The following is a 12870-nucleotide window of genomic DNA, read 5'->3' as shown; positions in this document are numbered from 1 at the left end:
AGACCCTGCCACAAGACCCCTCCACACTGTCCACCCAAACAGTAAGTGTCAGAGATAAAGGATGAGATTCATGAGCTGTGGAGCTCCAGCTGTCTGTCAGAAATCTGTTTCTAAGAAGCACATTTGTTTGTGTTTGTTTTGAGAATGTATGTTTGTGTTCCTCCGTCTGGTTGAATCTCACAAAGAATTGTCTGGGTCACATTGAAAAATGTCGGGTTGTGTGATGGTTCTAAAAATAGGCTTATTGCTAAATATTATTTTTTGTTTTATTTGTTTCCCAAATCCGATCATCAGTTCAGTTTTACTTTATTCACTCAATTTGCTTCATAAACTGTATATACGTATACATACTCTATTAACTATGTATACATTGTAACAGGTATAGTATAGTCCACTATTTAACATAATCCCATTCTGGCTGACTTTTTTGCACACAATCTAGCACACTAAATTCTGATTCATACTTACAGTACTTGCTCCTCTTCTCTTACAGTCTCCGAGGACGCTTTCTCCCACCCCTTCTGCTGAGGTCAGAGACTGTTTAATAATTTTAAATCTGAATTCACGTTACCGGGCTTTACAAATATCATCATTTAGTAATTCAATGCAGAATTCAAGTACTGTCCTGAAAAATATGAATATACATTTGTAACACTTTACAATAAGGCTGTATTTGTTAAAAATGAGTGCATCAGCCAACATGAACTAACAATGAACAACACCCCTACAGCATTTATTCATCTTAATTGTATTGACATGAACTTCCAGTCCGGTGAATAAAATATAGCGGCATCTAGTGGTGAGGTTGCGAAGTGGTGCCTCACTCCAGCCCTCGCCTTCGAAGCACTACGGCAGCTGACACGAAACTAAGATGTTGTCACGTTTTCGCTTCTTTGCCGAAGAAAATAGCATATTTACAAAACGCGCTCTGTAGAGCACTTTGTCCGTTAAGGTCTACGGATGTAACAACATGGTGAAGGGGACCCTTAGTGTATGTAGATAGAAAAACCTCAATCTGAGGTAATAAAAACATTATGCTTCATTATTTAAGGTGTTTATACACCTCTGAAGACTTTGTTATGTATATCATATTGCATTTCTGTCAAAGATCCTCTAAAAATGACAAACTGGACATGCTGAAGAATTGAATTTTTTATGTTTAGTTCATGTTAGTTATTGCATTTTCTATTGTTAACAAATACAACCTTATTGTGAAATGTAACCATGTATTTATTTAGTGTATTTATTATAACAGCATTATTTTCTGTTGATACGCTGATATTTTATTGCTGAACACAAGAATCATTTTGAAGCTTGCATCTCTTTTTCATAAATCCACATTTGTCATAATACAACAATGAAACTTCCCACTTTGTGTGTTTGTGTGCGACAGGGCTGCTACGACACGAGGGAGCGCATCATACAGCGATCCACCAGTCAGGGCTCTATCGGCTCTCCGGTATATCACCGGCACAACTACATACCGCCGATATCCAAATCTCCCCAGCACTTTCACAGACCAGGTGAGTGAAACGAAGTGATTCATTGAAATTCTCACCCTATAGGATTTCAGAGGATGTGGCCTTCTTTTGTCACGCCGCTAAACATGTCAGCCCACCTCGCCTTGCCTTTCCTTGCATTCGGTATCCCTCAGACCCTGTGACCTTCCTCCCTCCTCTGCTGCTTTTCATCTTCTCTTTTCTCCTCTTTTTCTTCCTTCCTCACCTGCTCCTCCTCCTCTTCCCTGAGCGGCCGGCAGGAATGCTGAAGCTCTGCTCTTCCTTGCGCTCCAGCCACAGCGATACGCGCCCCACCTCCCCTTTCCGACATCACTTCCTCCCCCACAACAAAGGTAAGGCCCCACCGCCCCCGGTCGCCTTCGTGTCATTCTCAGTGTCAATGTCATTTTGTAAAACACCCTCCCTCCGGGTTAGTGATTGAGTCTTTATGTGGTGGCACTGTCTTCGAAAGTTCTGAATTTGCTTTAGAACTTGCTTTGAAGCACATGTGTAATGCAAACGCACATTACTAATGAAATGCTCCTTGTATAATGTCCCTTTCCTTTCCACAGATTCTTTCTGCATAGGTATGTCTTGGCTTTATGGCTCTTTTTGACTTTGTTTGGCAGGTGCATGCTGGTTCCATTATCCCATTCCTTCCTGGTTTCATTCTGCCCATTCAGTGACATTTAACCAAGTTGCTGTGATATTACTAATACGCCACAGACTTAGTGAGCTGTCTTGCTCTGTACAGTCTACAAAAGCAACTGGTTTTAAATGCAACCCCATAAGTGATCATTTTGAGGCCAGCGAATTTAAATGTCAAGCAAAAACAGCTTTTCATTTTCAAAATGTATTTCGATATCGATGTAATGCTACAGACAAAATTTTATGATAATCAATAATTCACACAATATTATTGTTTTGGGCATTCAAGATACAATGAATCAGAGATATTATAGTTTTGTTTTCAGTTTTATTTCAGTTTTATAAATGTTTTGAATTATATTTTTATATATATATATATATTATAGTATCGTTTATTTAGTGTTGTTTATTTATAGTTCATAGTTTTCTTTATATATTTAGTTTTTGTTCATTTTAATTACATTTTTGGTAATTTTTATCTGAACTTGTGTCATTTTATTTATTTGTATGTAAAACTTCCATCGATTATGGTATTATCACAAAATGAATTATTACCACGTATTGCATATAATTTATCCCAAAATATTGCTTTATTGCCTTAAATGTTGCTTATGTAGGCAGCTCACTAGGTTTTGAAATGAAATGTATACGTTGCATGCTTATTTGATTTGCTTTCATCACAGGCAAAACTAACCCTTATCCAAAACTAACCCTTCATTGGCTGTTATCAAAATACCACCAGACCAGAAACAAAGAAACACTTTACTAACAAGTGACTCTACTTTGTATTTTAAAGTTGAACTTTTGACCCTGATGTTTTTGAGTTTCCCTGTGTTCATGATTGTGAAGCGTCCGCATGTCCTCTCTTTCCACTCTATCATACCTGTTTCTCTTGTGGGGCCGTCACACACGGTCCAATCCGTTCCACCCTCATCTCTCTTTTCTGTTCGACCATCTTTCCGCCAGTGAAGATGTATTCCGGCATTATTCTCTCTTTCTTTCCTTCTTTTACTCTTTCATTTTTGCTTTTTGATTTCTTTTTGTTTCTCCCGCTTATTCTCTTCTTCTTGTTTGGAGGCACTGAGCCGTCCAGTGGCCGGAGTTCTCCCCTTTCCTCTCGGCCGGCCACCCCGACCCTCTCTCTGACCCCTAAACATTTCCACATCCCAGGTAGGAGCTGGAGCGTCCATGAGTACATGTGTCCGTCCCGCTAATTCTGCATCTCACAGTGGAATTATATTCCTTTAATCATCTTTCACCCTCCTCCTGTTTTGTTGATTTATGCATTTGTGCTTTTTCATTGGTTTTAACAGTGGATTCTTAAGCTAAATACAAGTATTACTGCAAATAATTCACATTGAGTTCTGGTTCATGTTATATGCATCAGTTTTTCCTGAATCATGATCGGCAGACAGTGAATGGTTGATTGAACCATATTATTTGTGACTGGCTTTGTATTAAAATTATATTTATACATATATATTTTCAATCCACAGACCAAGGTATTAACATGTATAGAAAACCACCAATCTACAAACAGCATGGTAATGTTGCTTGCTTTAAGTACTTGACCGAAAATGTCTGATTAACATTGTACAGTATATTGAAATATACAGTATTGTATGTTGTGATATCTATAATTCTATGTTTCTGATCTATGGTAGCTATATACGTGTATTTACATATATATATACCATACATTTTACAGTTTATGCATAAAACTTGTTAATAATAAAAATCAATTCCGATTCACTCGTGGGACACATAATACATTTTGTTCCATGTTTGTATATATGCATTCAATCACTGACTATTTATTTTATCTATATATGTTTATGTGTGTTGACTCCATCCATCTATTAATGTGTGGTTATGATGATTGTCACATCACATCTTACGTTTACATGTAAGTATCATTTGACGCCGTAATCCTTTCTCATCTCAAAATTTAGTTTTTACTTTCTCTACTCCTTTTTCACGACTGAAATTGCTTCTTCTTTAACAACCGCCTTTAAACTTTTATTCTGCCTTGTAATTGCATGGATTTATAGCTTGACATATCCCATAACAATTACACAGAATCCTCAGATGACTTTGCTTTAACTGCTATACACAAACTGAATAGCAAACTTGAATATTTACACACTTAAGTCTTTTACGTGTTACAAATACACATTACATATCGTCATTTTCTTCTTGCTAAATAATAAACAGCACCATAAATTTGCAAACAGTAGCATGTGTCCCCGCAAAAAAACAATTTAAATGATCATGTATCAAAGATAGTGTTGGCCATTGACATATCAAAGCATTTGGCGGTGCATTTTAATACAAATTTCAGTTTAAAGATAGCAACATGTGGCTAAAATATTAAAGTTTTTACATTTATATTTTAAATACTAAGCTTAATTGTATCTTATTAATATTATTGTTAAACATTTCATGCTGAAACGTCATGCTTTCAACTCATTGGCCAGCACTGTACTTACTGCCAACCAATGAGAGCCGGTCACTGATAGTATAGTTCCCCCAAAATACCGATTCAGATTCAGCTGCCCTGGCAGCCCAAAGCAAGTCCGCCGATGACATCATCAAATCATCCAAGTTCCCTGCTGCCCACGCCCCTCGACCGGATGAAACCCCAAAGATTGAGACCGACTACTGGCCGTGCCCTCCATCCCTCGCTGCTTTAGGTATGCCTCCGCCTCTGGCTCCTCCAGGCCAAGACCTGCATTACCAAACAGATGGAAGGCATTCGTGAACACTGATGTTTGAGAACGCTTGGATTCTACCTTGAGTCAATTATAAAGTAGTGGCTAAAAATCTGGGAGATGCTTTACTGTAGGATGCTATAGGACACAGACACATAAATCAAATACAGCCACAATCATTTCACAAGTCTTTTTTATTTGTTTATTTATGTTACCATTTTGTTCCATTTGATTTCCTTGCGCATAACAGCATTCGACCTACCTGTGATGGTGTGCCATTCCAGGTTGCCATGGATACAGTGACATGGCATCATTTCAATCAGCTTAATCTCTTTCTTTCTATCTTTCTTTCTTTCTTTCTTTCTTTTTGGTCTCAATCCACAATGTTTTACTGGTCCTGGACTGGCAGGTTCAGATGGCAGGAGTCGCTCACAAGACGAAAACGAGGAGGAGCATTTGAAACGCAGGCAACTTCAGGAAGAACATCTCAACAAGGTACGGGATGTCTGTTACCTACAGTATGTGTATCACTTTTAGCTTATTTTTATTATTTAAATCGGTACAAAAATGACTCTCACTGATACATCATGTGTTGGTTGATAAATGTGTCACTTTGGATGCCTAATATCAATGTGGTGTCATGTGACTGAACCCCATGTTTAAATTGCAGATTCAGTCTGGACTTGGGAAGCTCATTCTGAGGGAAGAAATGGAGAGGGAATCAACAGGAGAGAAATACACACGCAGCGTTGCCGCCCAACGCTTTGACTCCCAATACGCAAACTGTACCACAGGTACATTGCCACCAGTGTGCAAAAACAAACATGGCGTACTTTGACATTAAAGTGATAGTTCACCCAAACATGAAAATTCTTTCATCATATACTCACCCTCTTGTTATTTCAAAACTTTGTTTCTTCCGCAGAACACAAAAGAAGATATTTTGAAGAAAGTTGTAACCGAACAACACTGGACCCCATTCACTTGCAATGCAAGTGAATGGGGTCAAGTTAACAACATTTTTCTAAATATCTTCTTTTGTGTTCTGGTTTGACATGACAGGGTGAGTAAATGATGACAGAATTAAAATTTTTGGGTGAACTATCACTTTAATATAATAATATGTGTGTCTGTTGTTGTAGACTCCCAAACCTCCAAAACATCATCTCTACCGGGATATGGACGCAATGGCCTGCATCGAGTAAGTCTCATTCACCTGTATTTTATTAAATAGTTCACAGCTAGAGGAAAAAGCAGAATTCAATGTAATTTTATATGATTTATTTCTTCTATCTACTCTTACAGCCGCAATCTACTGAACTCTCGCAGTATAACAGTTATGGGGATGTGTGTGGAGGACAAATAGGTAATATCATATTTCTAATCCTCAAAATACCTCTGATAACTAGTGTGATTAAGTTTTAAGTCATGTGAATTTTCTTTTTTTTATCATTTTACAGATTTTAAGGTATGTGACACGCACTAAGCACCGAGCATGTGCATCAGCTCTCATGCACATTTGAAAATGAAATCATGCTACATTTAACCGGAATGGCACTCATGCAATCATTGCCATGCTTCCGTCTGAGCTATGGGGAAAGAGCACAGTCAAAGATTTTTAACTTTGAAAAGTCCCCCCTCTCAGCAACGACGCTACATTACAAATCACTTGGATGGTTGAGCTTCCAGCCTGTCTGGATCCACCTCCCTAGAGAGAATCGCATACCGAGCTATAGCTGTGAGGTCTAGACTGTTTCCCAAGACTCTGAATTCATCTGAACAGTTTTTGCTTTCTTTTCTCATCATCTGCATCACGTTTATATGTTCTGTTCTGTAGCCCACCCAAGATGCCCAAGATTCCATTGCAAGAATGGACAGGGGAATCTCTATGCCTAATATGTTGGAATATAAAGCAAGTATCCCAAATATTTTCTTTCATGAAAACTCAGTTTTTCTTCTTTTTCTTCCTGTAATACTCCTCATGTCCTCAGTTGGGATTGTCATTTTGACTCCGGTTTCAGGCAGTCGTCAGTGGAAGGAACAAGAATAGCATATCTTGTATATCTTCTTAATAGCTATGAAATCAGTTAATCACAAGATTCATTTAAGATTAAATATTTTTATATAATTATTTTACTTGTTTTGGTTAAGAGGCTTAACAACAACATATGGTAATATTTTGTTAGAGTTGTTGCTATAGTTACCAGAAACCTGATTCTCTAAGAGCCAAACTAATAGTTCATGGTACGATTTAATAGCTTAAGCTTAATAGGCCTTCCCAGCAGCATAAAAGAGAGGAAGTCACTTTATTTATTTAAGACACTTAACTGTTCTCAGGAGTGCTAGTATTAAAAGCTATGTAATGCTTTCCTATGGATAAAGTTAGCAAATAAGCCCCACCCATCCATTGGGGAAAACAAAAATTTCTATTGTTACCCAATGATTTTCTCCAGAAACACACATCTGAACGTGCAACAAACTTTACTTTGCATGTTTAGTACAAGTAAAATAAACACTAAGTCAATTCCGTCTGATGGAATTGCTTTCTGTCATATGCTCTGTGATATGATGTTATATAGATTCATCTGCACTGAATTCAATGAAATATCAATACTAAAACCACAGATCGATACACAATGGCTAGAAATGATTAACATATTTAAGTAGATTACATTTTCGGACAATTTACCGATTTATTTGATATGAATAGAAATGTGCACAGTAAGGTCTGTTGCTGCTAGATGTGTCTTTTATTCAATGCACTAGGAAATGCAAATAAAAAAACGAATTGGTATATTTTCCTGTCAAAATCAACCATAATTGTTTGATTTTTTAACTCCCCCTTACGAAAAGTAACTCTGGGATTTGTTTTCTCAAATGCACAAATTATGACACTTTGCCATCTACTTTTTTGTCGAATTAAAATCACTACATACTTCCATACTGCACACCTTTACACATACTTTCTGCTTTTGAGACCCACACGATTCACTGATTCAACGCATGCTTGCATCTTCTGCTCTGCTTCCACATGTGCTATATGCTGGAGTACTGTGTTCGTGTGTTCATTTTAAGAATGCATGACTGTGCATCATTCCCTCATCCATCGCTGCTTTCAGCAATTCATTGTGTTTGGCAAATGCCTCGCATAGCATTCTTCATAACAACACAATCCCTCCTTTTATAAAGGTGTACCCATATGAAATGCTCACTGTCGCCAACAGAGGGCGTACTAAGCTCACAAAGGACGTGGACAGGGCGAGATTGGAGGTAACCGGAAGAAAGCTAAACAGTGATTTAGGGAAATGTCATAGCTGCTAATGTATAACTTGCTCTTTCTCTCCTTATTTATATCTAGCGCCACTTGTCTCCCGAGACGTTCTTTGACATATTTGGAATGGAAATCCACGAGTTCGACAGACTTCCGCTTTGGAAGCGCAATGATATGAAGAAGAAAGCTCAACTCTTCTAGATAACTGTGCATGTTTTAATTTATCAGTCACTCATATAATGTATAAGAGCTTTAGTTTTCTGATCTCCTTGTTTTTATTCTTTTATCTTCTTATTCTTTTATTGTTAGATTTTTGGGGTTTGCATCCAACATGCACAAAAATCTAATTTGCTTCACGAAGACCACTCCGTATTTTCCCCAATCTAGAGCGACTGTTTAATTTAAACGTGATGTTTGAGTGAGCCGATGGTGTCCTTAGCACTCATTAAACCCGCTTCCAGAGATTTCTCCTGCACCTCTTGTAAAACAGGACTGTAATTTTTTAGATGAGGGACCGGGGGCTGTCAGCGGGGCTCTCCCTCTAAACATGCTGTTAAGGTGGTCAAGTTGAAGGAATCCCTGGACACCCCTGCTGCTACAGACCTAACCAGAGCTTTCATGTGCGTTAAACTGGGGAAATGAGAGCTACTGAAGAGGTCTCCACCTGCGGAGCAAGAGCCCCCCGGCTCATCCGAGTCCCGGCTCTGGAAAGCATTAGAACGTGTTGAAAGTGAGATCGGCGTTCGTTCCCATCAGACCTCTGCCGCCTGAACACAGTCTACAAAAACTAACGTAACATGTAAAGTAGCTAGCATGTTCTCGCCATAGCCAAAGTCTAAAACAGCACCTGAGATAGATAAGTTCTTTATATGAAATTATTTAAACCTTTGTCTGATGATGTCATAAGAGGTAGTGGTGAATATTATTATTAGCATTTAGACATTAAGCGTAAAGAATTCCTATTAAAATAGTTATTGACGTGTTTCACCGCTAGAGGCCAGGCTCGAGTCATACTCAGATCGGTCCTCTTCTGCACTGAGTCCTCACAATCAGACAGTCTTGTTTATTTTCTGCAATACTAAATAGCATATCGTTTTAAATAAAGTTAAAAAGAGCTTTTGAAATGACTTCCTCAGAGGTTCCAATACTGCCACCGTGTTGCCACTGGGATTGACGGAGCTGTAGCCATAGCATCTTTGTCGGGCGTCTATTCATACTGCTGCCGGATAATGCCGTTCCCATGGACTCTGTCTCGACTTGCAGACGTACTTTGGGATGCCGTCAGTTATTATTCCCGACAGCTTCCTGTATTCCTATCAGGGTTAATGACAGAGAGCTAGGATATATTACAGCATTGTGCTTTTATAGTATCACAAAACACGCAAGTACAACGAGTGTGGTTACTAGAATCAGACGTGTATGTCACTTTAAAACAGAGTTGGTTTTGATACCCCTACTGTGTACCTCACCCTTTCTGTCTTTTTTGAGGGAAAGATTGGGTGTAAAAAGCTCGGCTGAGTAATAAAACTCTGCTTCAGAACGTATTGGTGTTTTTCTTTGACTGAACTAATCATTGCGGTGTGGGCCATGAAATATATGTCTTTAGAAATGGTCTCTGTGTGGATCGAGGGGCCCGTCTCACAAGTGGGAGGTCCGCCTGTTGAGTAACTTGGAAATCCCTGGGTGCTTTCCTTCGTGTTCTCTACGCCTGATAAATGGACCCTGGCGAATGACCCCTTTCCCATAATGCTCTCCGCCCAGGCTTCACAGTCAGTTAGACTAAAAACAAGCCCTGGCATCTTGATACACTAGAGTGCCTTCACTTCTTATTGTAGAACAGGCACATTTCAGCAAAGGACTTGGAGTGTGGCGTGGGTTTTTATTGTTTGGTATTGCTTCTGGTCATTCCTACCACTGTCACCCTCCCAAACAAGATATATTTGCCAAGTTGACTGTGAAGAACTCTTAAAAACAAAGGTTATTCACAGCGATGCCATAGATGCCATTTACAAAGAACCAATCAATTAAAAGGTTCTTTAAAGAACCATCTCTTTCTTACTTTTTGATAATCTGAAGAACCTTTTTTATATGCCATAGAAGAACCTTTTGGTTCCATACAGAACCTTTAACATCTGAAGAACCTAGGCAATCTGTTTCAAAAAAGGTTATTGTTCTGATTATAAAAAAGAACATTCAGATTATACAAAAGTAAGAAAGAGATGGAACCAAAAATGGTTCTTCTATGGCATCGATGTGAAGAACCTTTCAAGCACCTTTATTTTTAAGAGTGTAGCAGATCACATACAAATGAAGTTCAAGAATTTGTTCCAGGACATCCTGTGAGCTCACTGTAATGCTTGTTTGGATTTGGTTCTTTTATTATTTCATATGTTCGTGAAGGACTTCTCATGTCTTTCCTGTTTGGGGTTTTGACATCATCCTCCACTGTAGTGATGTCTTACATTTCAGACCCCACAAGCTCAGGATTCTGATGAAATCGGATGACAACGTGGAGGTAATGAGGGTCTTTGCCACTACACGTCAAACCCCATGTCTCCCATGTGTTCTCGGAACGTCTTGACGGGTCATTCTCACACCGCTTTGAGCAGAAACCTGTTTTTCCTTGTATTAGCTAGACTGAACCTCACTTAGTGTAGGAGTGGCAGAATAATATTGTTTAATGACATAACACTCTCCTCTTGGGAGTCCAGGGGAGCGGAGAACAGAGTTTGATCAGGTGCATTTCTTTCCTGACCGTGTGAAAAGCTACAGCAACCTTGAGAAGGTGGAAAAAATATTGAGATGAATTTGGGATTATGGTCAACAGTTAGCAAGATAGCAAAGTAGGTTAGAGACTCAGAAGAAGATGGACATGCCTGCAAACCAGTCCAGACGAAGATTCTATTTGCATAGCTCAGAGGTTGATGTGTTAGCTCATGGAACCTTGAATTATAATGTTTCATTTATGTATCAACTTTGCCAATAATGTCTTTCAGAAATATGAAATAAAAATGTACTATAAAAATATATAATAAACACTATTTGTATATTTTTGAAAGGTTCATATTAAAACTTCTTAAGACCTTTATTCCTGGAATTGATGTGTGTGCAATCCTGAGCACAGATAACGTAATTTAAAGACTTTTCTACACTGTTCCACTTTCTATTTTAAACTTTTTTTATCATCCTAATTCATGTAAAGAACTTTCTGTGACAACACCCTTGATATTCAACATTTTGACAAAGTGATGTTTGAAATCAAACTTTAATTTGGTTTTCACAGATTGGGTCACATATTTGAAACTCTATAAGAAGACACACATGAGATTACCGTGACACTAGTTGCTTTCTAGAAAAATATGACACATTAATGAGATTTCTGTTGTTTGTTTCTCTTTCCTATGGGAGGTATTCCATTTTACACACAATCCAGAAATGCCCTTGTTGTTTATGTGTTCCTTTTATCCGCCTAATGTTTCACTTGTTGTGTTCAATAAAGGAGAGCATCTCATCGCCCCTTGCAGTCTGTAGTCTCTGCCCTGACTGATGTATCCTGAGCACCTCTTTCTGTACAATGACTGTTTTTGTATATCTGTGTGTGTAACATGGGAAAGGTCCTCGAATCAAAAGGCCCCAGTGGTGGGATGAGGCTGATTCAGTGACCCCTGATCTGTGAGTCACAGCTGTGGAATGTTCTTTGTGCTCAAACCAGTGGCAGCCAGGAGGATCTGCCAATGTCTGCACCCACCCGATCCAGCTGATCCACAGCATCCAAACAATTCCCATAAGCATCATGAAGCTTTTCAAACCTCTGAGCTGTATTCCACATTCCTTAATAAATCTGTAGCCTGTTCTGGAAGCCTTTTGAAGAATGAACGAAGGCCTTATAAATTTTACGTGAATCGCTGCAACAAGTACAAAAATGTTTTCCCTTTGTTTCTACCCCTGTGTGTAAATGGCCTTCACGCTCTATGGGCATGAACAATATGACTCCCCTCATTTTTTTCTACAGAAAAACCTCCGGGAGCCAGACCACCCTCCGTCAGGCCCATCACCACACACGTCTCGCAGACGGTTTCTCATTCACACATCCACCTCTAAAGCCGCTGGATCAGCTGAGCTTGAATACTGACTGGAAACCTGGTAGATTAACTGCAGGCAGTTTTAGATTGGCCCACCTTAGATGGGGGATTACCATGTCACTCTGAAATGAGTAACTCAACCACTGTCACTCTTGGGTTGCATTTAATTTATCAAGCATGTTATTGAACATAGTACTTCTTTGAGACCACCAAGTAGGCTATTAAGAAAGCATTTATGGTGGGTTTGTCATCAATGAGAGATTCAAAAACATACTTCACAGGCATCCTTTTACTCATGTTAAAAAAAATTAAGTTAACCATCAATAATTGATCTCTCCAAAAAGCGAAAGACACACATTTTCAAAACACTGCTCCGTTTACATGACTCTGTTTTGATGTCTTTCAACATAATTTAGAGAGATATGTCTATAAATAACCATCAGCATTGCGTGTGGGAAATTAAAATGTTCTGTCTACATCACCGTATTTGGGAATTGCATTCTATATGTCCATACATGCTGGGAAAAAACAAATGCGGCATATTATGAATAATGATTTATACACATTTAATCCCTTATTTCACCAAAAAGGCCTTGACAGCAAAGAGAGGGAAATGTTTGGAACCCCTTGAGGTTTGTTAGAGGGGTCAGCTTCTCAGA

At 38.7% G+C, this 12870-nt stretch overlaps 1 protein-coding gene across 1 annotated transcript in view; it reads left to right on the top strand.

Moving 5' to 3' along the window:
- Positions 1–11651, top strand: part of ablim1b (actin binding LIM protein 1b) — a 49843-nt gene extending 38192 nt beyond the window's left edge. The window contains exons 14-29 of the mRNA XM_079476240.1: positions 3–41; positions 494–529; positions 1394–1523; positions 1760–1852; positions 2072–2086; positions 3225–3317; positions 3644–3691; positions 4700–4840; positions 5268–5353; positions 5529–5652; positions 6001–6059; positions 6164–6224; positions 6319–6326; positions 6696–6770; positions 8048–8128; positions 8217–11651. Coding sequence (XP_079332366.1) covers positions 3–41; positions 494–529; positions 1394–1523; positions 1760–1852; positions 2072–2086; positions 3225–3317; positions 3644–3691; positions 4700–4840; positions 5268–5353; positions 5529–5652; positions 6001–6059; positions 6164–6224; positions 6319–6326; positions 6696–6770; positions 8048–8128; positions 8217–8330 — 1203 coding nt within the window. The 3' untranslated portion in view covers positions 8331–11651. The remainder of the gene's footprint in view (positions 1–2; positions 42–493; positions 530–1393; positions 1524–1759; positions 1853–2071; positions 2087–3224; positions 3318–3643; positions 3692–4699; positions 4841–5267; positions 5354–5528; positions 5653–6000; positions 6060–6163; positions 6225–6318; positions 6327–6695; positions 6771–8047; positions 8129–8216) is intronic.
- Positions 11652–12870: the final 1219 nt, after the last annotated feature.

This window comes from Barbatula barbatula (assembly GCF_947034865.1).
Source record: "Barbatula barbatula genome assembly, chromosome: 16".
In the NCBI taxonomy this organism is placed as follows: Eukaryota; Metazoa; Chordata; class Actinopteri; order Cypriniformes; family Nemacheilidae; genus Barbatula; species Barbatula barbatula.
The sequence above is the reverse complement of the archived record's forward strand: the minus strand, read 5'-3'. Positions and strand labels throughout refer to the sequence as shown.